General features: G+C 42.1%; 1 protein-coding gene across 1 annotated transcript; it reads left to right on the top strand.

Annotated features, from left to right (window-relative positions):
- Positions 1-22: 22 nt before the first annotated feature.
- On the top strand, positions 23-27,832 carry bbs5 (Bardet-Biedl syndrome 5). Its single transcript, XM_078536903.1, has 10 exons — positions 23-84; positions 2,836-2,885; positions 3,836-3,963; positions 12,467-12,602; positions 12,746-12,841; positions 13,745-13,807; positions 16,215-16,349; positions 25,834-25,917; positions 26,662-26,685; positions 26,802-27,832. The coding sequence occupies exons 5-10, from the start codon at positions 12,800-12,802 to the stop codon at positions 26,901-26,903; spliced, it is 450 nt and encodes a 149-aa protein (XP_078393029.1). The 5' UTR covers positions 23-84; positions 2,836-2,885; positions 3,836-3,963; positions 12,467-12,602; positions 12,746-12,799; the 3' UTR covers positions 26,904-27,832.

Raw genomic sequence — 27,832 nt, 5'->3', positions numbered from 1 at the left:
GTTGCTATTTCTTTCTAGGTAGACTGCTTGTGACCAATTTACGAATTATCTGGCATTCACTGGCTCTTCCACGTGTTAACTTATGTAAGTAAAGCTATATTTTGATTGTTTGACTATTAATAAAGTTGTTTACTGTGGAATTAAACTGAAAACATTGCTGTCCCAAAGGATACAAGGATAACTAATTTTTTTCTGTGACTCCTCATATAATTTGAATTTTTAAATACTGGTGAAGCATTTGGATTTTAGAAATAATGGCATAACCTATAATGATTTAAAGTGCAAGGAACTACGATTAACTCAGTTTAAGTTTTTATTTAAAAAACAAACACGTCTTCTGTTCTCTTTTATTTTTTATTTCTCTTATTGATTATCAAGATATGCTTGAATGGTGAATTTTTGCTGTAATTGGTTTACACTAAGCCTGATTGTCCTACTCAGTCCCACTGTCCACCTTGTACATCATCAAGGAGTCTCAAAATGTTTAACTGTAATACCATTTATAGCTCTCCTACAAGACAGAACTCTGAATTTGTCCTCCATTCCATAAGCAAGCTTTGTAGCCAGGACAAAATTATTTTCCAGTATATTAAAAATTAGGAATTGATGTCAGCTGTATGACATGCACTTTATTGCATGAAAACATTCCTCATTGAAATCTTTTTGACTCCTGGCGTTACTGCCTGCTTAAATGTTGACTTGTCTGAAACAGTATCAGTAGCTAACATATCCAAAACAAAATTTCCCAATGTTTCTATTTCTTATGTTTGTGTCAAAAACACATTGTTTTTATACTTTTTAGATCTATCTGCTTGCCAAAAATGGCATAATAGATAATACAGAACTACTATGATAGGAGCCACAAAAATGAAGAGCACAGATTAAATGCAGTATTACAAATTACGAATGTTTCAAAAAAATTGAGGTCAGAAACAAATATATAGAATAGAACAAACTTTATAACGGCGAAGAAATTGGACTGAATAAAAGGAATAAGTGGTAGGAAGGAACCAGAAGTACTAACAACTGAATTCAAGAAGAATATAGTGTGGTGACATTTGAAATACTATAATGCAATGAAGATTAATAGATGAAGATTTCATAACAGCAAGCAAGAAGTACATCTTTAAAAATAAGATTGTTTTAAAATCAAGGCAGCTTTTTAATCTCCTGTTTTTACAGATAGCATGATGCTTTGGAACACTGATCTGCTGTGTGGGATATGAGTTCACATCAGTAATTTCCCATCATACTGAGCTGCTACTGACACTGATGCTGCTATGGCGAGGGATTTTGGTTCAGATTTCTGCTGGTGTTTATGCCTAAAAACAATTTCCATAAGAAAACTAAATCTTCTCTGAACTAAAACTCACATCCATAGCAATCACAACATAATAAGGCTTAAGATATAGATTGAAATGTGCATAAGTAAGACAAAGCCTAAAGTAATAAAGTTGGAAAAATGTAATTTTAATGGGATGAGAATATAAGTAGGGAAAATAAATTGGAAAAATTTACTTACAAATAAAGAAATAGAACTGCAGTGGATGACATTTAAAATGGTGATCAACAGAGTCCAGGAGAAATGGATCCCATTAAAAAGCAAAAATTAACTAACTAATAATGATATACCATGCATGCAGAAAGAAATATGGGAAAATTGGAACTAAAGAAAAAGGTATATACTGGTTGCATAGACAATATGAAATAATGGAAATAAGTAATTCATTTTCTTTGGTGTTCAGAAGCTTGAGGGTGGTTTCACTGAGGTGTTTAAAATGATATTTGGAAACTATTCCTCTGATGGGGGAATCCAGAACAAGAGGGCACAATCTTAACATTAGAATTAGGCCACTTAGGATTGAAATCAAGAAGCATTTTTTTACACAATGGATAGTAAAAATGTGGAAGTTGCTCTCTCAAGTCTCCCTGGGTAGTTGAATTTCAAAACTGTGTTCGATAGATTTTTTTTTTGTTCTCTAAGTGTACCACAGGATATGGAAAAAAAGGTAGGTAAATGGCATTGAGGTACAGATCAATTATGATTTAATTGAATGGCGGAACAAGCTCAAACAACTAAGATGTACTTCTTCTGTTCTTACGTTCCTATAATCCAATCTGGTTGGTTAAAAATAATCTAAGAACTTCAAATCATTTATTCCAATGTCTACTAATCTACATAATGTTTCATGCTAACAAGCCAACTTTGTCAAATGTTCTTGTGAGCAAATCATCAGTTTCTATGAAATGGTCTTCTCATTTTCATAAAGGTATATAGATGCAGGACTAGAATTGCATATAGCTATTTATTGTGTTTTGTACAAACATTAATCTAAATCAGAATAAGTCCAGATGTCTGCTCTGTTATAATTAAACCAGGCAGACATTGTTTGTGAGGTGTGAATAATGTCCTTTAGTGGATCATTCACTCTGGACCATTGCCTTTCTCAGGATTTACTAGGCTTTTTGAGTTGTAACCTGAAAAATGCATTACTGTATTTTATATCTACCTGGAATCTCTTTAACCTTCAGGAAAATCAAAAACAAATGTGAAATTTAAGCCCCTGAGGTATGGGGCTAAAGGGAATTGAGAGAGTTGGGGGAACTAGAGTTGTTCTGGGGAAGACTGAACCGAAAGTTTGTGCTAGAGAGAATTATAAACGGTTGGTAAAACTCCTTTTTTTAATTCCACTACGGTTTGTTACATGTTAGGGATGGTTTATAAAATGTCTTAGGGTCCTAGATATTAGCCATCTGTTATTCTTCATTCAGAGCTAATTTCATTGATTCTTAGTAAAATGCCCAAATTATTAATTTTGCCCTTTTCTCTTTTAGCTGTTGGCTACAACTGCATTATAAACATTACAACCAGAACTGCCAATTCGGTAAGATTTTTTTTTAAACTTGGTTCTTTAAAGCAAGTGAAGTATTTGTTCTATTAATGGGGAAATGTATGCTCTTCTAAAAACTGTACCCTCTGCATATCACTGGAGTGGAACACCAGGCCATAATCTCCTTTTAAGATGTTTTGTGATGTCACAGTAACAGGTGTTTCCATGTACCCAACTCCAATCGTGGGTTACAGTCATTTCACATCCTCATTTTTTTCATTCAGCAACTCATTGTCTGTATGGCCATTACTGATTTGGTTTCCCAGGACCCTTAACCTTCTCTACTGATTTTATCTGATTAATTTGCAAAACCTTTACCTCCTATGAAAGGCAGCTAAAAGTCAGAGATTAATCAAGAGAAAGAGTTCGATAATAAAGTGCCAGCCTTGCTTACCTGTCGCTGCAGAGTCTCTTGATAAAGTTACAGAAGCAAAATACTGCAGATGCTGGAAATTTGAAATAAAAAGGAGTTCTGATGAAGGGTCATTGACCTGAAATGTTAACTTTGTTTCTGTCCACAGATGCTGCCTGACCTGCTAAGCATTTCCAGTATTGTCTGCTTTTATTTATTTGCAAAGTTACTTTGACAATTTCAGTACTGTGAGGTCCCTGAAATAGTGGTGGACACCTTGCAATTGATCTTAATGACTTTTGGCTAGTGAATTGGAAAAACAGAATTGGTTCCTTCTGGTGATCACTGTTCCGTGACCTTTGGAAAGTAATACTGTGTAAATATATTGTGAGGACAGATGAGTCTTGGCTACAATGCAACTCTGCCTCCCTCCTGTGATCAATTAACTCATCACAGAGCATGGTTTAGATTTTGGGCATTATAGGTCTTGATGGTGAGTACTACACCATGCAGTGCAATTATTCACTGAGCCATTAGGGAAGGCCTCACATATACTTCTAAGTACACTGACTTTTAAAATTTGATGTTACAGAAACTTCGAGGTCAAACTGAAGCTCTTTACATCCTGACAAAATGTAACAACACACGATTTGAGTTCATCTTTACCAGTGTGGTTCCAGGAAGCCCTCGACTGTTCACCACTGTCATTGCAGTGCATAGGTAGTATTACAAGACAGTATGTGAAATTATGATGGAATGGAGTAGGCCATATCAATAGATCATTTCTGGATCCAGGTCTCACTTAAATCCTCACTGTCTTGTGTTTATTAAGGCATTCTTTGTATGAAGAAACTTCATGTTCAGTTCTGTCATTTATCTATGAATATAGGTTTTTTTACAGTGTTTCTATACCACCTTCTAATAATATAAGTTAAGAATACTTATTCTAGCAGAACAACAGTTCAAGAGGAGTATGCTGGTTGAAATATTTCCCCAATGTCTGTCTAAATAGAACCCTTGCAAAAATATTTACCTTTTTCAAAACAGCATTAGGTTTCTTGCCAATAGAGACCTATTTCAAATTTTCCCTCAAGAACCACTCTGCAAATGCCATTAACATAGATTAACTTTGTCTACTTCTAATAATATAAGTTAAGAATACTTATTCTAGCAGAACAACAGTTCAAGAGGAGTATGCTGGTTGAAATATTTCCCCAATGTCTGTCTAAATAGAACCCTTGCAAAAATATTTACCTTTTTCAAAACAGAATTAGGTTTCTTGCCAATAGAGACCTATTTCAAATTTTCCCTCAAGAACCACTCTGCAAATGCCATTAACATAGATTAACTTTGTCTACCTGGTGTAGTTCCATTCAATTTAATAAAGACTGTAAATTTGGACCAGAGTTTTGAAGCTATTGGATCCAAAGAAAGCATTATATGCAGCAGGAGGAAGTTTGTTAAAATTGAGTTCTGCCAACTCCCATCCAGTCTGAATTACTGCGCTTTCTTCATCCTTTATACCATTCATATAAAAACTAATGTGAATACTAATGCCTTAAGGGCTATTGCTTCACAAACGATACATGTTGAAAATTTGAAAAAAGTCATGCTTTCTTTAAAATTATAAACTAAATTTAAAACCATGGTATTTACATTTAAATATTACAACACGAGCATTGCAATTCATCTTACATAAACAATACAAAACCAGAATTGATTCAAATAGCTTTAGCAATACTTCTGTTTTTACTAATGGGAGATAGCTTACTCAAATTCATTGTAAAGCTTGTTTTGTAATATTCATTATCACAATTGCCTATTTCTATCTGAATTATTTCACCTACCTCCTTATTCCAACTGCCTGCTAGTTGCCTTCTAATTCAAATTCTTCAATTATCTGCTCCCACACTCATGTAAACACAACTCATTGAGAACACTGCTGCTCACATCCTCACATGTATTAAGTCCACCTCCCTGTCGCTTGCCATTTCAACACACCACCCTGCTCTCATGCTCACGTGTCTATTCTTGGCCTGCTGCAATGTTCCAGTGAAGCTCAACGCAAACTGGAGAAACAGCACCTCATCTTCCGACTAGGCACTTTACAGTCTTCCAGACATTATATTGAGTTCAACAATTTCAGATCATGAACTCTGTCCTTCATCCCCACCCCTTTCCGATCCCCCTTTTTCCAATAATTTATAATTTTTTTACAACTATATTTTTTTCTTTTCCCTCCTATTTTTAAATTTATTTCGATCTATTGTTTCATCTCCACCTTTTAGCCCATTTCGATCCCTTCCCCCCCACCCCACCCGCACTAGGGCCATCTGCCACTAGGCTTGTCCTGCTTGCTTCCCCTAATGTCCCCATTAGCACATCCTTTAGATAATATCACCACTGTCAACACCCTTTTGTCTATGACATCTTTGGCAGTCTCTTCTTGGCCTCCACCTATCACTGGCCCCCTGTCGAGCTCTCCTGTCCCACCCCCTTCTACCAGCTTATATTTCATTTCATTTCTATTTGCCTTAGTTCTGATGAAAGGTCATAAGGACTTGAAACGTCAACTGTATCCCTCTCCGCAGATGCAGTCAGATCTGCTGAGTTTTTCCAGGCATTTTTGTTCTTGTTTTTGATTTCCAGCATCTGCAGTATTTTGCTTTTATCTTTCCCCTCACCTATTATTCTGTCATCCTTAACAGCCACCGGCTCTCTCAGCCCCACTGAATTGTAATAAAATCTCATCCTAATTTACATCTCTCACGTCTGCAAATTCTTCATGCCCTGCATTGAGCTCATACCCTCCATTATCTGATTTATAGTGCCTGATCCTCCATTCATCTACTATTGATGCAGAATCTTTATGCCTTTGCCTGTACTCTCCGGCATGCTTATTTAAAAAACTACTCTGCCTTACACCATCTCTCCCTACCTGCAAATACCTTGTCAAAACTCTTCACCCTTATTTTCAATTGTCCATCCAACTTTAACCAAAGTCCTGTTCATTATCCAAATTTCACCTCTGCCCCCATTGTGATGTGCCTTGAGATATCTATATTACATTAAGGATGCTATATAAGTGTAGACGTGTAGAGCTGTACTACCGAGAAGCTGCTTTAGTTGAACAACAAACTTTATTTACAGAGCTGCTGGATTAGTTGCATGCCTCTCGAAAGGCTACAATACATTCTCCAGACTAGGAAAACTCTGCCCCTTATAAGATTCCCTGTGCTCGGTGTTGATTGGCTGTTCTGACCACATTACCCTTACTCAGTAAGGCTGGCCTTAAAGCAGCAATAACCATATCCCTCCTGCTTTAGTTCCCTACATTGAGGAATTCCTTATTTACTTATATATTACTTTATACAGGCAAATAGAAAACAATATCAAAAATCTTAGAAATAATCACTTGCACTTTGTCATGAATTCAGATTATAAACTTATTTACATAGGTCCAGTACTTACAATTCAAGTTCTTGAAGGGGTTTTCTGTTTCAGGTAGAGCGGCATAATTCTGTAGCCTGAGGCTCTCCTACAGGCTCAATACTAACAAGAACTGTGAAAACGGGTACCTCTTTTGGCACAGGCAGTTCGTCACTATTTGATTAAATGGAGACATCAGTTATGTCTATAACAGGTTGATCAGGGGCTTACAGGTTTGATAATATTCCTTGGTGGCAACACTGACTGTGGAAGCATCTCCCTGCTCCTCAGGTGATCCATGTGCTTACAAACGATCCAGCCTTCCACGTCTATTTGGTATGAAAGGGGTCCAGTCTCACAGGCAATAATTCCTGGGATCCAACTTGGACTGCTACTGAAGTTTCTAATATATACAACTCCATCTACCATAAATTTCCAGGCTCTAAGATGCAAATCGTGGCTTGTTTTCTGATTACCTTGGTTCTTCTCTACCCTCCCTGGCAAATTTGGAAATACGAGGCTCAGTCTCATTCTGAGATGACGCTTCATAAGCAGTTCTGCTGGTGGAATTTCTGTTGTTGCATGCAAAGTCGTGCGGTAGCTAAGAAGAAAGTGTGAGATTTTGGTTTCCAAGGTTCCTTCCGACAATTTTTTTAGTCTTGACTTGAAAGTTTGGACAGCCCTCTTGGCTAGTCTGTTTGATGCTGGGTGATAAGGTGCAGTTCAGATGTGTTTAATGCCATTTAGACTGGTGAAGTTCTGAAATTCAACATGTGTAAATACGGCTCCATTGTCTAATACAATGACTTTGGGCAATCCGTGAGTGGAAAGACATTAGCTTAACCGTTTGATGGTAGCACGCGAAGTAGGTGATTTCACCTCAACAACCTCCATCTATTTTGAGTGTGCGACGATTATGAGCAAAAACATTGTGCATAGGAATGGACCCACGTAGCCTATATGGATTCGCACCATGGCCGGCCAGGCCATTGCCAAGGATGTAATGGGGCTGCAGCTGGCAACTTCTGTTGCAGTTGGCACTGTTGAAAGTGCTTGACTAACTTCTTGATATCTGCATCTATACCAGGCCACCACACGTAACTCCGGGTGATCATTTTCATTTTCGAACTACCAGGATGAGTGCTGTGTAATACAGTTAGGAGCAGCTCTCTGTCTGGTACAGGAATGACTACTCTTGCTCCCCCATAATATGATGCCGTCCTGACAACTCAATTCGTATTTGCGGGTAAAAAATGGCTTCATTTTCTCTGACTGGCTCATTTAACCATCCTGTAAGTATCTGGTGTCTCAGTTTAGACAGATGCGGATCTCAATTGGTCCGTTCCCTGATCTGCTTCACGCAGAATTGTCGAAAAAATTCAATGCAAGGATAATTTCTTGGGATATAGGAGTACACGAGATGCTTTCTTGCAAGGGTAAGCGACTAAGGGCGTCCGTGTTCACTATGTGTATCCCAGGTCGGTGCTTGAAAGTGTATTCGTGGGCGAACAGAGTTAAAGCCCATCACTGAATTCTTGCCAAGGCTATTGGCGAGATAGCCTTGTCTTCTTCGAAAAGGCCCAGAAGTGGTTTATGATTGGAGATGATAGCTAAATGCCTGCCAAGTAAGTACTGATGGAATTTTTTAACTCTGAAGACTATTGACAGTCCTTCCTTCTCAACCTGCGAATAACCTTTTCCGGCCACTGAGAGGGTTCTTGGTGCATAACCTATTAGCCTCTCAGAGCTGTCGTCCATTTCATAGGACAATACTGCACCAACGCCAAATGGAGAGGCGTCGCAGGTCAATATCAATTCTTTAGATAGGTCGAAGTGCACTAACAAGGTTGAGGAGTGCAGCAGTTGTTTTACTCTGTTGAAGGCTTCCACCTCTGCAGCCTTCCAGGACCAACGATGGTATTTCTTCAGCAGTATGTGCAAGGGGGCCAGTGCTGTTGATAAGTTGGATAAAAATCTCCCATAGTAGTTTACCATCCCTAAAAATGATTTGAGTTTGGTGATATTTGTGGGGGAAGACGCCTCCTTTATCGCCTTAACCTTTCCTTCCATGGGGTGTAATTCTTATGTATCTACACGGTGTCCCAGATAGGTAACCTCGTTGGCTTGGAAAATGCATTTTTAGGCGGACTCCAGCTTCCAAAAATCCTTTTAGTACCTCCAGTAAATTTGCTAAATGTTCAGCCTCTGTCGATCCAGCTATGAAGACATTGTCAAGGCATACTAGAACCCATGATAATCCCTGTAGCAAACTCTCCATTGTCCTTTGAAATATTGCACATGCCGAGAACACACGAAAAGGTAGGCGCGTATACTGGAATAGGCCTTTGTGTGTGCTTATTGTGTCATACCACTGGGATGTGTTATCTAACTCGAGTTGCTTGTACAGGTGGCTCCTATCCAACTTAGTGTAGGATTGACCTCCTGCCAGCTTTGCGTGCAAGTCTTCAATTCTTGGAATTGGATATTTATCCAGCTTGGTGGTCTAATTAACTGTTAGCTTATAATCGCCGCAAACATGGATAGTCTTATCCAGTCTCAGTATGGAGATGATAGGTGCTGCCCATTCTGAAAATTGAACTATCTGTATGATGCCTACTTCCTCCAACCTGTTTATCTCGGCATCCACTTTTTCTCTTAAAGCATATGGTACCAGCCTTGCCTTAAAAAATCGCGGAGTTGCCTCTGGAGCAACATAAATCTTGGCTTGCAAGCCTTTGATTTTTCCTATTTCGCTGCAAAGAAAGATGCTGTCATTTTTTTTCAAGCCCGCACTTGATAAAATCTAGGACCAATTTAACTTGGTTTCTTTTAGCCAATCACAGCCCAGAAGGTTTGGTCCTTCCCCAGTCACTATTATTACTGGGAGCTGGACTGACTTCTGGCCATAGCTCATAGGTAACATGGCGGTGCCTTTTAATTTTATGGCTTTTCCTGTTTAAGTCTTCAACTGGGCAGAAGTTCTCTCCAGGCTTAAAGGTCAGGTACCTTCTTTCAGGTACTGTAATGTATACTCACCCATCATTGTGCTAGATGTCCCGTATGCATCTCCATAACTGGAGGCTTCCCGTTTATGTGGAGAGTGACAGTAATAGGGTCAGCCTTGACTGCGTTAAGGTTAAAAAGAGAGTGAATGTCAGAATCAGTTATTTCAGTCTGTGTACTTCTAACATCTTTGCTGGCTGGTTACTTGGCAGCCTGGACTTAGCTCTGTACTGCTTTATCAAATAGCTAAAAGCTACTGCGGATGCTGGAAATCCAAAACAAAAACAGAATTACCTGGAAAAACTCAGCAGGTCTGGCAGCATCGGTGGAGAAGAAATCAGTTAACATTTCGAGTCTTCATGACCCTTCGGCAGAACTGAGTATAGTTAGGAGAAAGGTGAAATATAAGCTGGTCTAAGGTGGGGGGGCGGGGGGAGAGAGAAGTTGAGGGTGTGGTGATTGTGGAGATAAGCAAGCAGTGATAGGAGCAGATAATCAAAAGATGTCACAGACAAAGGGATCAAAGAGGTGTTGAAGGTGGTGATATTGTCTAAGAAAAGTGCTAATTAAGAATGGAAGACAGGATACTCAAGGTACAGCTCTAGTGGGGATGGGGTGGAAAGACTAACAAAGTTTTAGTTTTAGATTTAAAAATAATGGAAATAGGTGGGAAAAGAAGAATCTATATAAATTATTGAAAAAAAAAAGGGAGGGTGGAGAAACGGGGTGGGGATGGGGGGAGGGGGAGTTTAAGATCTAAAGTTGTTGAATTCAATATTCAGCCCGGAAGGCTGTAAAGTGCCTAGTCGGAAGATGAGGTGCTGTTCCTCCAGTTTGCGTTGGGCTTCACTGGAACAATGCAGCAAGCCAAGGACAGACATGTGGGCAAGAGAACAGGGTGGAGTGTTAAAATGGCAAGCGACAGGGAGGTTTGGGTCTTTCTTGCGGACAGACCGCAGGTGTTTTGCAAAGCGGTCGCCCAGTTTGCGTTTGGTCTCTCCAATGTAGAGGAGACCGCATTGGGAGCAACGAATGCAGTAGACTAAGTTAGGGGAAATGCAAGTGAAATGCTGTTTCACTTGAAAGGAGTGTTTGGGCCCTTGGACGGTGAGGAGAGAGGTAGTGAAGGGGCAGGTGTTGCATCTTCTGCGTGGGCATGGGGAGGTGCCATAGGTGGGGGTTGAGGAGTAGGGGGTGATGGAGGAGTGGACCAGGGTGTCCCGGAGGGAACGATCCCTACGGAATGCCATCAGGGGGGGGTGAAGGGAAGATGTGTTTGGTGGTGGCATCATGCTGGAGTTGGCGGAAATGGCGGAGGATGATCCTTTGAATGCGGAGGCTGGTGGGGTGATAAGTGAGGACAAGGGGGACCCTATCATGTTTCTGGGAGGGAGGAGAAGGCGTGAGGGAGGATGCGCGGGATATGGGCCGGACACGGTTGAGGGCCCTGTCAACGACCGTGGGTGGAAAACCTCGGTTAAGGAAGAAGGAGGACATGTCAGAGGAGCTGTTTTTGAAGGTAGCGTCATCAGAACAGATGCGACGGAGGCGAAGGAACTGAGAGAATGGGATGGAGTCCTTACAGGAAGCGGGGTGTGAGGAGCTGTAGTCGAGGTAGCTGTGGGAGTCGGTAGGCTTGTAATGGATATTGGTGGACAGTCTATCATCAGAAATTGAGACAGAGAGGTCAAGGAAGGGAAGAGAAGTGTCAGAGATGGACCATGTGAAAATGATGAAGGGGTGGAGATTGGAAGCAAAATTAATAAATTTTTCCAGGTCCCGACGAGAGCATGAAGCAGCACCGAAGTAATCATCGATGTACCGGAGAAAGAGTTGTGGGAGGGGGCCGGAGTAGGACTGGAACAAGGAATGTTCCACATACCCCATAAAGAGACAGGCATAGCTGGGGCCCATGCAGGTACCCATAGCCACACCTTTTATTTGGAGGAAGTGAGAGGAGTTAAAGGAGAAATTGTTCAGTGTGAGAACAAGTTCAGCCAGACGGAGGAGAGTAGTGGTGGATGGGGATTGTTGGGGCCTCTGTTCAAGGAAGAAGCTAAGGGCCCTCAGACCATCCTGGTGGGGGATGGAGGTGTAGAGGGATTGGACATCCATGGTGAAGAGGAAGCGGTTGGGGCCAGGGAACTAGAAATTGTTGATGTGACGTAAGGTGTCAGAGGAATCACGGATGTAGGTGGGAAGGGACTGGACAAGGGGAGAGAGAAGGGAGTCAAGATAACGAGAAATGAGTTCCGTGGGGCAGGAACAGGCTGACACGATCGGTCTGCCAGGACAGTTCTGTTTGTGGATTTTACCCTACCCAAAATCCAGTAAAGCTTGAGCATTTACACAAGGTACCGGAACACAATTATGGAACTGCATCACAAAACCTAGCCTATCCTTCAGAAGCAAAGGAGAGGAGGGGAGAAACGGGGTAGAGATTGTATCTCTGATAAAGTTTTATTTTTACAATCGACAACAGATAAAAAAAATTTTCCTCTTAAGCAATAAATTTTGTTACTAACAAAGTAGTTGTAAAAAGGAAATATTGTCACATTTTAAACCGACTAAAACCTAAGTTTTGACAATGATCTGACAAGACCTCTAGAAGATTATTGCTTTTGATGCTTTTTATGTTTTTGCTACACCACTAACAGGATGAGTGAAGTGATTTTGAATTAATCTTATCATCACTTGACCCTGTAAAATGACGTTATTCTGAGTGAAAACTGCCATTACAATGACTCGATTTTTTTTTGAAGAATTCTAAACTATTTCAATTTTTTTATAGGGCATATGAGACATCGAAAATTTACAGAGATCTTAAATTAAGAGGAGCTCTCATTCAAAACAAGCAGTTAAGACTTCTGCCACAGGAACAGGTGTATGATAAAATTAATGGTGTCTGGAATCTATCGAGTGATCAGGTATGTTATAGCTTATACTTTTTGTTAAGTAAAGAGTGTCTACACTGGATATAATTAGCTTACATCTGCACATTTTGCTTTTGGTTCTCTGTTACTTTGTTGCTCCATGAATAATATTCCTAAATGTTTTTCTTCCCCTACAGGGCAATTTGGGAACCTTTTTCATCACAAATGTTCGAATAGTATGGCATGCAAACATGAATGATAGTTTTAATGTTAGCATTCCCTATCTACAAATTGTAAGTTTTTGGTTTCCTTTTCAATAATGCATGCATTCTAGGCATTCTCAAAATATCTTATAACTAAATATGCATTAATGAGTACCTGGAAGGGATTTTGGGGGAGCAGGGGCTTATCCTAATTGGAGAATGTGTTGCTGCTACGAGCTGTCACGCTAGTATTTTGCATAGCTAGATTATAACAGCCAATTGGGTGGCTGGCCCAGTGGAGTGGATTTTTTTTGCTGCATGTAATATATTCCCTGGATCCAATGGTTTCAAACCGGGCTGGTTCAAGTTTACAACCTATTAATTTTTTGGGGATTCCATAATCCATTGATGAAATGGGCCTTTCACACCCACTGAATGTGAGTATGCCGCTGCATGTCAACCCAGAATATAGAGCCACAGCTTTAGTCTCTACTTGTTGGCTGTCTGGAACATGGCTCAAACCCTACACCTACTGACTCAGAGGCAGATACTAACCATGTGGCAAACACTTGCTCCTCTAAGTGATTGAAAAATTATAACATAATAACAATGTTGAAGTGATATCTTAAACAATGAATTTGAACCATGAAAACAGCATATACTGCTTCAGTTGCTCGTGGGAGGAAGAGTATACAGTTATTTGATCCAATGTGGTGTCTTCTGCAATTATCAATATGTTCTACAGCCTTAACTCTAGATAACATTTATGAAAAGGGATTAATAATTATGACAATGCTACAAATCTATCAAGAAATTCTGGTTTCTGCATTAGATACAGAATATTCCATGTCCAAAATATTGACGATTTTTTTTTGGTAATCAATGATTAATCGGTAATTAGATCAATATGGTTAAAGTCTGCAGCGTTCTTAATATGATTTTTGTTATCTTCTGATGCATATATGACATAAAGCTTATTTTGTTTTGTTCCAGCGATCAATAAAAATCAGGGATTCAAAGTTTGGACTAGCACTTGTAATTGAAAGTTCACAACAGGTAAGCCTTTTAAAATATTTATTTTGGCAAAAGTATTTTAACGATATACACTAGTAATGCTATTCTTCCTCTATAAATATAAATTTATTTCTTCTATTTTGACAATATACTTCAAGATAACTTTGCTTAGATATGCCTATATAGACAAGGAAAATTTTCGTATTGCTGAAAAAAGAGACATGCTGTTAAAGTTTTTCATCCTGCACTCATCAGGACAGACACAAGAATGCCAAATTTCAAAAGCAGCAACAATTTATACTATACGAGCAAAGGGTTCTGATTGGTCAAGGCATTGCCGTGGAATATGCGCCAAGGAACTATTGTTGCCCATGCTTTCTTGTTCAATGCAAAAAAGGTGCAATGCTTGGACATATTCCTTTTGCCTGCAAAGACAGGTCCCTATATATGAATATATGTAGCTTTTAGCAAGCGTAAGTGAGCTACATTGTGACCTGACTGATAATCTTAAATTGGTGGTTAGTGTATGTAGAACAATCGGGATTATTCAGCAAGTGCTACCCAATCATAGAACCACATCTAATGTTAGACATTATGTTTTGAGTTTTGCAAGCACGGGCTGGTTGTGTAAAATTCAGTACTTTGCCTATTGCAAATAATAGAAGGAACATGCTGTTTGATATAATCTGCCAGTCATTGGGATCACACTGGCACTGAAATTCATATTCCATATTACTCATTTGTGTGGTAGTGGCAGCATGAAATGGCTAGCTTCACCTGTTGCTCAAATTGTTGAGATACCTTAACCTTCCCGGATAATTTGAGGTAGACTGGACACTTTTCAGATCCAAAAGTGGTGGCATTAGGTCTGTTTGTGAGTATGCACTTTACACTGCGAGCAATGATCTGATCAAAGTAGCCATTATCCAGCAAGATAGCTTTGCACCCTATTTCGGTGTCAAGTTTGCACAGCGAACAAATGGCTCGGGCCCTATTTACGAGATTGCCGGTAAGGCTGATCTTATAGTGCATGGAGCTGCAGGAATCCCAACATATATATTGACCAGTGAAGGTAGGCTTGTGGTAGACAGGAGTAGAGAACCCATTAGTGGATTTCTCAACTAGCACATTGAGGAAAGGGAGCTTGTTAGACTGCTCCATTTCAAAGGTGAATTTGAGTGTGGGATGGTGCACATTAAGGTGTGTAAGAAACTTCTTAGATGCAGCTGCACGTTCAAATATAGCAAATGTGTCATCTATGTATCAGAGGTAGGTTAGGGGTCATTCCATTGAAAACTTGTTTCTCATGGAAAATGTTATCAAGAGCTGGCCCTAGAGGCAAACACATGGCAACATCATAGATAAAAACAAAAAACTACTGCGGATGTTGGAAATCCAAAACAAAAACAGAATTACCTGGAAAAACTCAGCAGGTCTGGCAGCATCGGCGGAGAAGAAAAGAGTTGACGTTTCAAGTCCTCATGACCCTTCAACAGAACTGAGTAATATTAGGAGAGGGGTGAAATATAAGCTGGTTTAAGGTGGGGGGAGAGAAGTTGGTGGGGGTGGTGGTTGCAGGGACAAGCAAGCAGTGATAGGAGCAGATAATCAAAATATGTCACAGACAAAGGAACAAAGAGGTGTTGAAGGTGGTGATATTATCTAAGAGAATGTGCAAATTAAAAATGGATGGCAGGACACTCAAGGTACAGCTCTAGTGGGGGTGGCTTATATTTTATTTAGCTTATATTTCACCCCTCTCCTAATATTACTCAGTTCTGTTGAAGGGTCATGAGGACTCGAAACGTCAACTCTTTTCTTCTCCGCCGATGCTGCCAGACCTGCTGAGTTTTTCCAGGTAATTCTGTTTTTGACATCATCTGTTTGGGCATACATAGTGTCATTAAGGCTGAATTCAACTGCACGAGTTTCTCAATTCATAAGTTCAATGAATACAGATTCAGAAAATAGCAGTGAGTCTGGATTGCCATTATATTGACGTGGCACAAATGTCTATAGCTTCCTTGAGTGGCGCATTAGTGAATAAGCTCGCAATGTCAAACGAGCACGTAGCCACTGCATCACTATCAATATGCTAGAAACTGCATATATTCATATGTGGGGACCTGTCCTCTGCAGGCCAAAGGAATATGTCCAGGCATTTCACCTTCTTCTGAATTAAATAAAAGCATAAGGGACAGTAGCTCCCTGATGCATTCTCTATGACAACACCTCGCCCAATTCTGGCCGAGTGGCCAACCAATCAGCACCCTTTTATCATACAGTATAAATTGTAGTTCCCTTTGAAATTTGGCACTCTTGCATCTGTCCTGATAAGTGCAAGATGAAAAGCTTCGACAGCATGTCCATTTCAACAATACTCAAGTTCTGTAGTACTAAGCAACCGCAACCATAATTGTTAATGTACAGCCTTTTTCATTATCTTTAGAGTGGAGGATATGTACTTGGTTTTAAAATTGATCCTGTGGAGAAACTTCAAGAGGCAGTAAAGGAGATAAATTCTTTGCATAAAGTTTACTCTGCCTGTCCTATCTTTGGAGTTCAGCATGAAATGGAGGAAAAGGTGATTATTTGTTGTATTCTAATATCAAAATTTATTTTAGTTATAATTTAGATTTAGTAAGTTGTAATTATTTTTAAGGATAGAAACCTAACCGCTGTGAACTGTTGCAATGGGCTGAATTTAATGGCCACAGCAGTGGCCCTGTTCACCAGCCACAAAGCTGGCTACAACCTCGCAGTCATATCCGGGAACCCAGATGGGATGAAATGCCAATCAAGTGGTTAACTGGCTGCCTTTGGGGCTCCTGTACCTTTAAGGTGAGCCCACTTCCAAGATCAGCCAGCCAACCGGAGGGCCAGCATCTCTTCAGTCCCAGCAGTGCAACTGGGTATACTGGCCACTGCTGGGACTGCAGGAGACCTGGAGCAACAGCCAGCAATGGAGGCCCAAGAAGGTGGGGAGGGCTTGCTAGTGCTCATTAGGTAACTCCAGCAAAGAGAGGGGAGGGTCATTATGGAGGGAGTGGGGGAGTGCTGTTCCAGTAGGGCTGGAACTTGCTACTAGGCAGGTACTTTGTGGGGCACAGAGTGCCCAATTGGAAAGGACTCCCTTCTGAGCCCAGAAGCGGGCCTCCTGAATGTTCCTGTGCCCCCTGCCCCCCCACCCCCACTGGTAGAGCACCTTTGGAGGTTAGGATGAGGCCCTTAAGTGGCCATTAGTTGGCTACTTAAGGGACTCAGTTGGTCTCCTGACAGAAAGGTGGTCCTTGACCTTTCCTATCCCTGACTTAATCGATGGGATTCAGGAAGACAGCAGGCTCTCCACCCGTGCCTTTGAACCCGGGATCCCCAACACCACCCAGCCTGCTTCTGGGGCAGGAGAATTAAATTCCGCCCATTATGTACACAGCTAGGGATATAAGGGACTGATAATTACAGTCATGTGCAGCATATGTCCATGTCATTCTTTACTACCTTTTACAACCTGTACAAAATTTCACCATCCATTCTTGGTTAAAGAAAATGTGATTAGAGAACTAGCAATATGGTTTAAACCCCTGATTCCAACTCTGCCTTTGAGCAGTTATCTTCATTGGTAATTAGTGAGTTTTCACAGCTTTTTGTTATGTCCTGAGAGTTGTTCTCCTTTGAGGCAGACTAAGATAATTAATAAGAATGTTGCTGAATTCAAAGCTTCTGATGTTAAGGCGAGGGCAATGGATCCAAGGTTTTATTTGACTAAGGCATTCAGTATATGTGGAAAATACAGTATCGTTGTGCTTTAGCTGTGTCATTGAAGTAAATATGTTGTCAGTGTTATAAAGCCATGCTTTATATGAAAAATGACTTTATATATTCAGTGGCTGAAAACCACTGATGGAGTTTTAAAAAGACTGAAACCATTTTCCAGTGACTTGAAAGCAGTTTCTAAGATGGAAGAACATTTGCATCACTCTACGTTACAAATTCCAAAGTCGTAAGTGAAGCCAGCCTGTCTAGGAAAACACCATCAGAGACAATTACCCTGGAGAAATTTAATGGACCACATATCCATTCACAGAGCATCCAGATAGCACCTGGGTGGGGAACAAGCATTAGACATAATCAGTTCAGACAAAGGACTCTGTCTGAGAAAGAAATTCATGCAGCCACGTTCTAATCAAACTGAAACCATGCACCTGGAAATCGCTAGCCAAACCGTATTTGGGTAACTGGTCAGTTGGGGAGAGAGAGAGAGGATCATGTGACAAGCCAACCAACACTCTTTTGTGTTTAAGAAATTGTTTTCTGCAGGCCATAGATCAGAACAGAAGGTCCCAGAGTGGACTCTTTCTCCCTCTCTTTACCCATTGTGCAAGCTTGAGCCCTTTCTGCTGTTGACTATCCACATGCCACAGGCAGAGTTTTTTTTAAATCAACCAGCAGCTGATGTCGCTAGAAGAAAAGATAAATCATCCGTCAATATATTTAAATCATTTCAGAGCCGGATCCAGAGGGACCACCGAGCTTTGCCTGAAACCATCCAAATCATCAGCCTACAAGACCTTTTATCTTTTACTGGACTCTAAAAAGACTACTTAATCTATTCTCCCCACTCTGTAGCTTACTGGTGTGTGTGTGAGCCTTGAATGTGTGTGTATAGAAGTGGGAGCATTTTTATCATTTTTATTTAGATGGGGTTAAGTACAATAAATACTATCCTCTTTGCTTTAACAAAAATACTCAAGGAAACCTGTCTATGTGTGTCTTTTACCATCACAGCATTTAAACAGTTCAACACTCTGAATTGGCAAGCATATCCTTCTAAAAAAAACTGTGGTCAGACAAGAGCAGAAAAAGGAGTGGGAACTATTCTACCTCTCCTCACCTGATTGTATCATTAGTAAAACTGATTGAGCACTTATTTGGGAAGACATGTGACGCTTGCTAGATATCATCATCTGAGTTTAGATGAGATTGCCTGCACTTTCTGCTACCTGTTCAAGGGTATAGTTTATCTGCAGGGCAAGCTTGTGGGTGGGAAATGGAGCACCCTTAGTGGTGCAGACATCTGACCTTTGTTTCAGGATTCCGATGATGTGCTTGGCCGAGATTATGTTAACAACATGTGCCTTATTCTCTCAATTTAGTGTCATTCTTGGCTCAGTGTTGCCACACTCCCCTCTGAGTTAGGAGGTTATGGGTTCAATCCCGTTCTGGGACCTGAGCATATCATCTCAATTGGCACTCCAATGCAATACTGATGAAGTGCTGCATTTTCAAAGATACTATCAGATAATGTTTTAAAATTAGATCCTGTTTGCCTTCTCAGTTGGATATGAAATATATTATGGCATGGTTTGAACAGTGGAGTTTTCCTGGCTAACATTTATCCCTCAACCAAGAACACCATTCATCTCATTGCTGAATGTGGGACCTTGCTGTACACAAATAGGCTGTCCTGTTTGCCTACATAACAATAGTGATTGAACTTCAAATGTAATTATTTGAATGTAAAGCACTTTAGTACTTCCACTAGATGTGGAAGGTCAGATATAAATGCAAATACAACCTTCCTTCCCTCTGTTTCTCAATGTAATAAGACAGCTGCAGTGGTAACCTTCATTCTCCAGCATCAAAACATCTATCCAGTCTTCCTGACCCTTCAAACAGTTGTGGAACTATAGATGGCCATACAATGGATGGCATTTGCCACTGATAGACATGATTGATCTATGGTATAGACCAGTTATATATTGATAGAGTAGAACCGCTTTCTTGCCATCAAAGGAGTTGCTTTGGGGATAGGAGCCCATAAGGCCATATGCATTCCAACAATAGTGAGCTATACTTTGGAGAAGATAGCCAGATTATAAAAGTGTAGGAGTTTTTTGGTTTACTGTGTCTTTTCTATGGTGAAGCTGTTTAATTGAGAGGCTGGGGAAACTGGGCAGGCATCTATGACCTGTATAAAGCAAGTGTCTACTGCAGGTTGTGTAATTTGGCACCTATCCCCCATCATTGCTTAGAATGATTTTAAGGCATGAAAGTTGAAAGCTAAGATCACTTTGACTATCCTTATTGTTGAGGTGGTTTGCAGATCTAGGAGTAGAGTTCAGTGTGTTTGAGAAAGCACAATTTCTGCATACAGGTTATGTTGAACAAGTCTAGGAACAAATGTTTGGGCCTGTATGTATGGCAGGTCCTCATGAACTTAGATGCAAGTGCACCTGTGTGGTATTCGTCTTAAGGTGCACTTTTTTTAGAAGCTCAAATAGAGTGACACCTAGAAAGATATTCATTGGGCAGAACCGCCCCAGATTTGCACAAAGTGCTGTAGCGGGCGGGTAAAAGAACGTTTTACCTGCCGGCCGCAATGCTGGCTTTTCACATCATATCGTCCCAATCCCGCCTCATTAATTGTGCATTCCTGGGAAACACACCATTTCGCTGGCGGGTCGTGTCCGATTCGCCCGCCACACCATTACCTCGCCAAGTGCCATATTTAAAGTGCAGCCGCGTGCACACCTCTCAGTGCTTCCAATCCCAGACTGCTGCATAGAAGACGTTGCCTTGAAAGGCAAGAAGACTGCAGCTTCCCAACGTCCCTGGAACACCCTTTGGATGCCATGGAGGCCTGCCATTATGTCCTTGACCCACACTGTGGCCGCAGGAGGGGCAGCAACATCACCAATCCAGCTTGGGAGGCGGTGGCAGTGGTGGTCAGTGCTAATGCTCTGCAAAAGAGGACAGCCACCCAGTGCTGAAAGAGGATGAATGATCATCTCTGTTCCACCAGGTAACTCACTCTTCTCATCACTCTCAACTCAAACATTCACAAACCCATCACACACCTACAGGGATCTCACTCAATTCCAGTTCAAACTACATCACCATTCACTCTCTCACATCTCTTCATTGTCCTCATCCTGTCCATGGCACCGCACATGCCGGGCATCCTTCTCATCTGGGCTGGCAGGTGTCCTGCTTACACTCCCTCCATCTGTCTTCGTGCAAGACAAGCTGGCACTCAACAAAAGTGAGAGGTCACAGACTGGTGGAGGAATGCCTGAAATCAAGGTCCTCACGGACTTTGAAAATCGAGTCATCCAGCTGGACCGTTCCTGTGCTGACGGTGAGGTCGGCCGTGCTCAACCAAGTGAGGATTGAGCAGTGCAACATTCATCAGAAACCATGCTGTGAGCGATGTGTCCTGTTTCACAGGCCACTGCCATGCACTAATTATCTCTCCTGGCTTTCACAGGCACATCTGGGAAATAGCTGAGGGAGGCCATGACCCAGGTCCTTGACTCAAGTCTCAATGACACCTCAGAAGAGGAATCTGCTGAAATCCTCATTGAAGACCCATCACGCTGCTCACCTACACCCTGCACCAGCACAGACACGCACACCTCGCTGGGACCAAGCTTTAGAGTAACCTCAGGGGTCACAATCTGGTGAGCACATTGCACTGTATGATCCCCAGCAAGTGGCGCAGGGACTTTCCAGGTTTCCAGCGCTCAGAGGACTGCCGGGGGCCAGAAATCTGCTGAGTCTGAGTCAGATGATGATGAGCCTCTGGACGCAATCATACCTGAGTTGCTGGAGTTGCAAAAGCAAGCTTAAACATCAGGAAGGGATGTCCTCTGCACGCCTCAGATTGTAATGCACAATGGAGGAGTCCACCTGTTTCAGTCTGAGGTGATAGCACCTGCATGCCAACGCACTGAGGTCAACACTAGTAGGATGGCAGCCGCCATGAAGACCTTGGTCCAGGACATCGGTCCTGCACTGCTGCATGGGTTGAACTCCATAGTTGGCCTCCAGAAGTGTCAATGTGAGAGGGGTGTGGGGCAGTTCGATCTCACTCCAGCTTCCCCTTCTCCTCAAGGTGTCAGCTCCAGAGCCCGAGGAGGGTGCCACTGCCACACAGCAGGACCCTGAAAGCAGGCCAGGGCCCTCCAGAAGATGCCCGTCAAGATCATCACAGGGTGTAATAGTCAGCAGGTGACGATGATGCATGACACCGTCTGTGGACTGTATTGCAGAACTCCACCAGACTGGTCCAGATACCAGAACCTCATTTTCAACATTCCGATGGTTTGCTCTACCAAGGTACAAGCTGCAGCATGAATCTCATTGTACCTTCTCTCTGCTGCACTTCGAGGCTGCCACATGGATGTCATCTATGTCTGCGGGTAGCTCTTGTCCCCGAGGAGCCAACCCTGCAGTTTTTGTGGACCCTGGAAGATGTCAGGGATCTGAGACCTACTGAGAATGTAGGAGTCATGAACACTCCCAGGGAACCGTGCACAGACCTGCAGGATGCATTTGTGGTGGTTGCACATCAGCTGAACATTCAGCGAGCGGAAGCCCTTGCAGTTGACTGAAGTCACCTGTGGAGCCCTGAAAGAGTCACTGACTTAAAAGCTGAGCGCTCCTGGCAGTGGATGCCCTCCGTGTCCCAGTGGCGCCAAACCCTGCAGCAGGTAGCTGATGTGACCAACCAGTTCCCTGGGCATGCTCAGTCTTCGGTGACACTTGTTCTTAGTCATCTGCAGGAATGACAATCGCCATCTATAGACCCTGGATATTGTCAGCGACGGTTCCTTGGAATCAGGGATGACGTCCATCAGGCTTTGTGATACTTCAAATGGCTGAGGAGCCCAATTCTGGATCCACATGTTCTCCCACAATAGGGGCACATTGTTCCATAGGGGAGAGGAAATCACAGCCCCAGGTTGGCTTCCTTCTCCTTCCTCTGCCGACGCCTCGCTATTGAGTTGCTGAGCCTCGAAGTGGCTTGCCAAGCGATCGGCAGCATTCTCCTCCGAGTCAGTGGTGTTAATTCCTCCGTGCTTTAGGGTGAGCTTGAGCGTATCCTTATACCTTTTCCTTTGGCTGCCCTTTGAGCTTTGGCCAATGGAGAGCTGTGAGAAGAGGGAGGCAGTTTTCGGGCACCTGGACGCAATGGCCCGTCCATTGGAGTTGGTTCCGCAGGAGGAGGGCTTCAATGCTGGTAGACACAGCTTCATGGAGGACGTTCGCATTAGTCCAGTGGTCCTCCAATTTGATCCCCAGGATTCAGTGCAAGCACCACTGATGGAAGCTCTCAAGGATCTTAATGTGGTGTCGGTAGACAGTCCATGTTTCGCTGCAGCAGAGGAGGATGGTCAACACAACAGCCTTATAAACCAGAATCTTTGACTCCAAAGGTCTTTGTTGTCAAAGACACGTTGGCACAAGCTTGAAGAAGGCAGCGCTGGCACAGTTGACTCAGTATTGGGCTTCCTCATCAATGGTAGTCCCTTGGGAGAGATGGCTGCTGAGATAGGGGAAGCCCTGCACATACTTCACAACCACTCCATTTACATGAATGGCGCGGGGGATGTTCAACTGGTCCGGGGAAGGTTGGTGAAGGACCTTCGTCTTGGTGATGCTTGACAGGCCAAGCCCCATATACGAGGTGTTGAAGAGGTCAAGCATCCTTTGCATGTCCTGTACAGAATGAGCCATCATGCAGCGGTCATCCGCAAACTGAAGGTCATGGATGTACATGGTGGTGAGTTTTGTTTTTACTTGAAAGCAACCAAGGATAAAGAGCTTCCCGTCCAGACAATACTGAATGCTGACACCAGGTGATACGTAATCTTGGATGAGGTGGACAATAATGGTCAGGCAGATGGTGAACAAGGTGGGGGTCATCACACAACCTTGTTTGACCCCAGTCCGGATGTGAAAGGTGTCAGCTTCAGATCCTCCAACCCTGGGTCTAGCTAGGCGCTGACCAGCAAGGGCTCATTGTGTCACTTCCACAGTGTGTGCAGGTGCCCCAGCTGCCCCTTCTTTCTAAGGGTGCTGCTCCTCTCTGACCACCCAGGTGCCTTTGTCGCTCTCTTCTCCTATGTCTCCGCTCCCTGTAAGCCACGAGGCATACAGCTAGGTCACCGGGCTCCATGCTCCTGATGTTGTTGTACTCCTGCAGGATGAAGGATGAAGGAGAGAGACGCGTGGGTTAGCTTAGGTGTACTATGAACCTCTCTTGGTTAGGCTAAAGGCCTCTTGACGCATCCCAGAGAGTGCAGGCTACCACTTGGATGGCCAGAATTTATTGCGCTGCATGGCTGGCCGAAGCCCCCCCCCCCCCCCCCCCCCCCCACCCTCCCCTCCACCTCCCTCCCCTCCACCTGACTGATTGGCGACAGCTTTGCCCACTGGACAGCATTCTGTGCTCTCAGCTCAGGTGTAAGCATTCTCCTAATTCGCACTGCAAGGCTGCACTGTTAGTCTGAACCATGGGGGTGACTGGTCCAAATTCAGATGATAACGTTGCAAGAGGCTGTGAGCATCTCCACCAGTGACTGCTCCACGGCCAGCTTTAGCAAGGAGATTGTACAACATGCCCAGTTGTTCAACTGTTCTGCGGTCCACTAAAATTCTCATTAGTTTGCAGTCTGTGCCCGAGGGGTGAAGAGCATTGGAACACTTGGTGGCACTTTCATGACTCTGCGTTGCTTGAGTGGGCAAATAAGCTAGAGACCCAACTCCACGCATGTCAATGAGGCTGCATCTGAACTGTCTCAGCTGCAGAGGAATGACCACTTTAAGCAAGGCTTCCCTAATGCATGGCCGCTTCCCTCCCCCACCCCCTGCACGTACTTGTGTACTACCATCAACTGCAGCGCAGCCCTTGCCCAACCCTTCAACTCGTTTCAAATGCAGTGCTGCCCTTGCACCCCCCCCAAATTGCCTCAACCGCAGTGCAGCCCTTGCCCCCCCACAACTTGCCTCAACTGCAGCGCAGCCCTTGCCCAACCCTCCAACCCGTTTCAAATGCAGTGCAGCCCTTGCCCCCCCCACAACTTGCCTCAACCACAGTGCAGCCCTTGCCCTGGCACCACCCTGTCAGACAGATGGGAAAATACGACTTGCCTGTGCCCTTGCCTGAATGCATGTCACCTCAACCTTGAAGTCCAACAGGCAACCTCTGCGAACACTGCACAACGTAACTGTGCACTCACCTCCAAGTTCCACTTGAAGTGCAGCTCGCCAGGTGCACACTTTATAAATGCTGTTGTGAAACACCCAGACGTTCTAGCGTGTGGGGATGATTCTGGCGAGCAGGGCTAATAGTGATATGCAGACATATTAAAATGAAGTTCCCGACGTGCGTTAGTGGGTAATGCGGCCCGCTATTGATTGGCGCAGCTAATGATTGCAAACTGGTTTCACGATTTCGTGAAACCGATTTTTGGCCTTCCTGCCATATTGTCTGCTCATGTCCAATACCAACGGGCACGGAAAATTCCGCTCATTGTTTCTTTCAAAACACTGCACAATAACCAGTCCCTGGTGAAATAGGCACACAGAACAGTTGTAATGTGGTTTTCAGAAGCTAACAGTTAGGTTCCAATAAATTTCACTTTCCCTTTTTCTCACATCAACAATATGATAAAGAGACAGTAAATGTCAAAGAGCTACATGGAAATCTGAAAAACAGTAAAACAGAAAGGGGATTTGTCCATACACTGCCTGTTCTACAAAAGTGCTGGAGTTTCTGGAACACTGTGGAGACATACCAAACATGTTATGGCGTACATCTTCTAATTTACTGTTTATAAAAATTGGTGTAGCACATAACAGGTGCTCAGACTTAAGAGCAAGTGCTTCTGCAGTGCATTATGATGTGCTCTGCAGTTGGCCTCTTACAGAACCTAAGTGCCCCATGAAGCAGGGAACCATCACCCAGTGTGCAGGAAAACTACAGGTTCTAAAGATCATATTACTGGCCACTTTATATATGGACAATTAACAAGTAGCTTAAGGTAAATTCAGCCAGTGTTTGGTAAAATCACAATAATTTATAAAAACATAGCTGTATTTGTCATAATGATTGGTCATAGTTATTTTTGTCGACATTGGGTTGGATTTCATACTACTTATTAATGAGTAAATAGAACAAAACTAATTGAAAATGAACTAATTTATTCTCAGATATTTCAAGGGCTAAACAATACAGGTATAATCATGGATCTGTGTGTACTGTGTCAATGGTTGTGTTACAGCCTCAGCCACTTGAGGACCTGACAGTTGAGCAAGTTCAAGATGATGTTGAAATTGAACCAGAGGAACAGACTGATGCATTTGTGGTGAGTGTTCGTTAAAAACAGATGCAGTCAATGCGTGAAAAGAGTCTGGAGGGTATGTAGAATTTTATATTATTCAATGTTAATTTAAATTTTTGGAAAATATTTTTTTTTTCATTGAAAGCAAAAATATTGACTGGAGGTTACACTTGGTACCATTAATAAAGAAAGCTCTTCTGTTACAATAGTTATGTGTATATTTCAGTTTGCAATCCCATAATAAAATAGTGTGGTATCTGTGTATAAAAATCACTTTTGCAATATACTAAGGCAGGTGTCTTAGTGGTGTTATTGTCTCCTTGTACCACATAAATGAAAGTATTTATTATAACTGTTTCCTTCATTTAACAATTAAAATAATGAATGTTCCAGGTGAGCTACAGATGTTTGGCCTTCATTAATTTATGGTCAGAATTTGTACAGGTCATTCAGCCACTCATATGTACAAATCCCAAAATCATCAGGAAACCTGATGCTGGTCTAGCTGATTTTGTGATCTACTATATTTCATCATGTTTCTCTCCCTTGCCTTTCTTTATGAAAATATCCTGGTGTCATCCTGCAAGAAGGCATAAAAATAGAAAATGCTGGAAATGCTCAGCAATCCTTGCAGCGGAGAAAGAAACAGGGTTAAAATTTCAGGCCAATGACCTTTCTTCAGAATAAAAGGCCATAAATGCAAGATAATTTTCTCCTTATTACTATAAACTTTTCTGGTGTAAATTTAATTTTTGTCTTCTTTTCTAGGCTTACTTTGCTGATACTAATAAGGTATTATTAACTTCTTCTGATCAGCCAATTGCTTATTGCGATTACATCTTGAATATGGCTACTGCTACATTTTGTGGAACTAAATTTCATAATCTTATATATTTTCTTTACATAAGCAACAAGACCGTGAGCCAGTTTATTCAGAGGAACTAGGGATCGCAATCGAAAAATTGAAAGATGGTTTCACTCTTCAAGGACTTTGGGAAGTGATGGGTTGAACTTCACGTTCACTTTTCTAATGGTTTGTTTTAAGAAGTTATTGTACAGGCTACATCTTGCAATTTCCAGTGATCATTGCTATTCAAAAATAGAGTCTTAACAATTAAAATTTCTTATTATCTTTCTGTTTCATAATTATTAAAAACATCAGGATTAATGTTGATTATAAGTTTTTATCATCTTTGACTTATTTATAGTTATGAGCCTGCTGTCTTTTTAAAGTTTAAAGCCTCATTAAGGTTTTAGCTGCTGAGAACATAGAATAATACTGAAAATGTTCTGCCCAAAAGTTTCACGTCTGAATGGAATAATAATAGAAGGAAAACCCTACCTGATCCAGGCAGTAAATAGAGAGACCAATTCAAAATGTTTTTAAAAATCTAATCATTTAAATTGTAGGTTTACCTTCTGAATGTTAGAAAATCAGAGGTTCATTTTAAAAAGACACTGGGATATGGCTATAATGACATTCTACTCTCTTACTAAACAATGGCCCTGTAACCTCAGATAAGGGTCAGATGCTTGCCATTCAGTCCTTTTATTGGCAAGCTGTCAGCATTTGCCATCATTACTCCAGTGAAAGTGACAGCAACTTTGGAAGTTTGCACATGCGCAGAATAATGCAGAAATCCAGAAGTTGCACTTGGTAGTTTTATGGTTTTCCAGTGTGTGTGCTGTTGAGGACACCACCACAACCTCCCCCATGACCCTCCCCACCCCGCAAGTGCAATCCCTAATGAATTGGAGAAAGCTTCCACTTTTACCCTGCTAGTCTCTCTGTAAAAACCCTTGGAAAAGTTGGACTTTTTTGAATGAGGTGTAACTGGGCTTTTAGGAGAATCCTAAGTTCATAACTACTGCTAATATAACTGCTACAATATTGTATCTATTTGTCTCTGTCATTATTGATAAAAATTGTTCATATGTT

This window comes from Cetorhinus maximus, unplaced genomic scaffold (genome assembly GCF_964194155.1).
Source record: "Cetorhinus maximus unplaced genomic scaffold, sCetMax3.hap1.1 HAP1_SCAFFOLD_1649, whole genome shotgun sequence".
Classification (NCBI taxonomy): domain Eukaryota; kingdom Metazoa; phylum Chordata; class Chondrichthyes; order Lamniformes; family Cetorhinidae; genus Cetorhinus; species Cetorhinus maximus.
Note: the sequence above shows the minus strand (reverse complement) of the source record. Positions and strands in the feature narration are given on the sequence as shown.

Bases quoted from the DNA above. Each gene is read 5' to 3' on its own strand.
- bbs5 (XM_078536903.1), top strand. From the start codon at position 12,800: ATGAATGATAGTTTTAATGTTAGCATTCCCTATCTACAAATT. The intron at 12,842-13,744 runs GTAAGTTTTTGG...GTTTTGTTCCAG, and splicing joins GCATTCCCTATCTACAAATT to CGATCAATAAAAATCAGGGA. The intron at 13,808-16,214 runs GTAAGCCTTTTA...CATTATCTTTAG, and splicing joins TAATTGAAAGTTCACAACAG to AGTGGAGGATATGTACTTGG.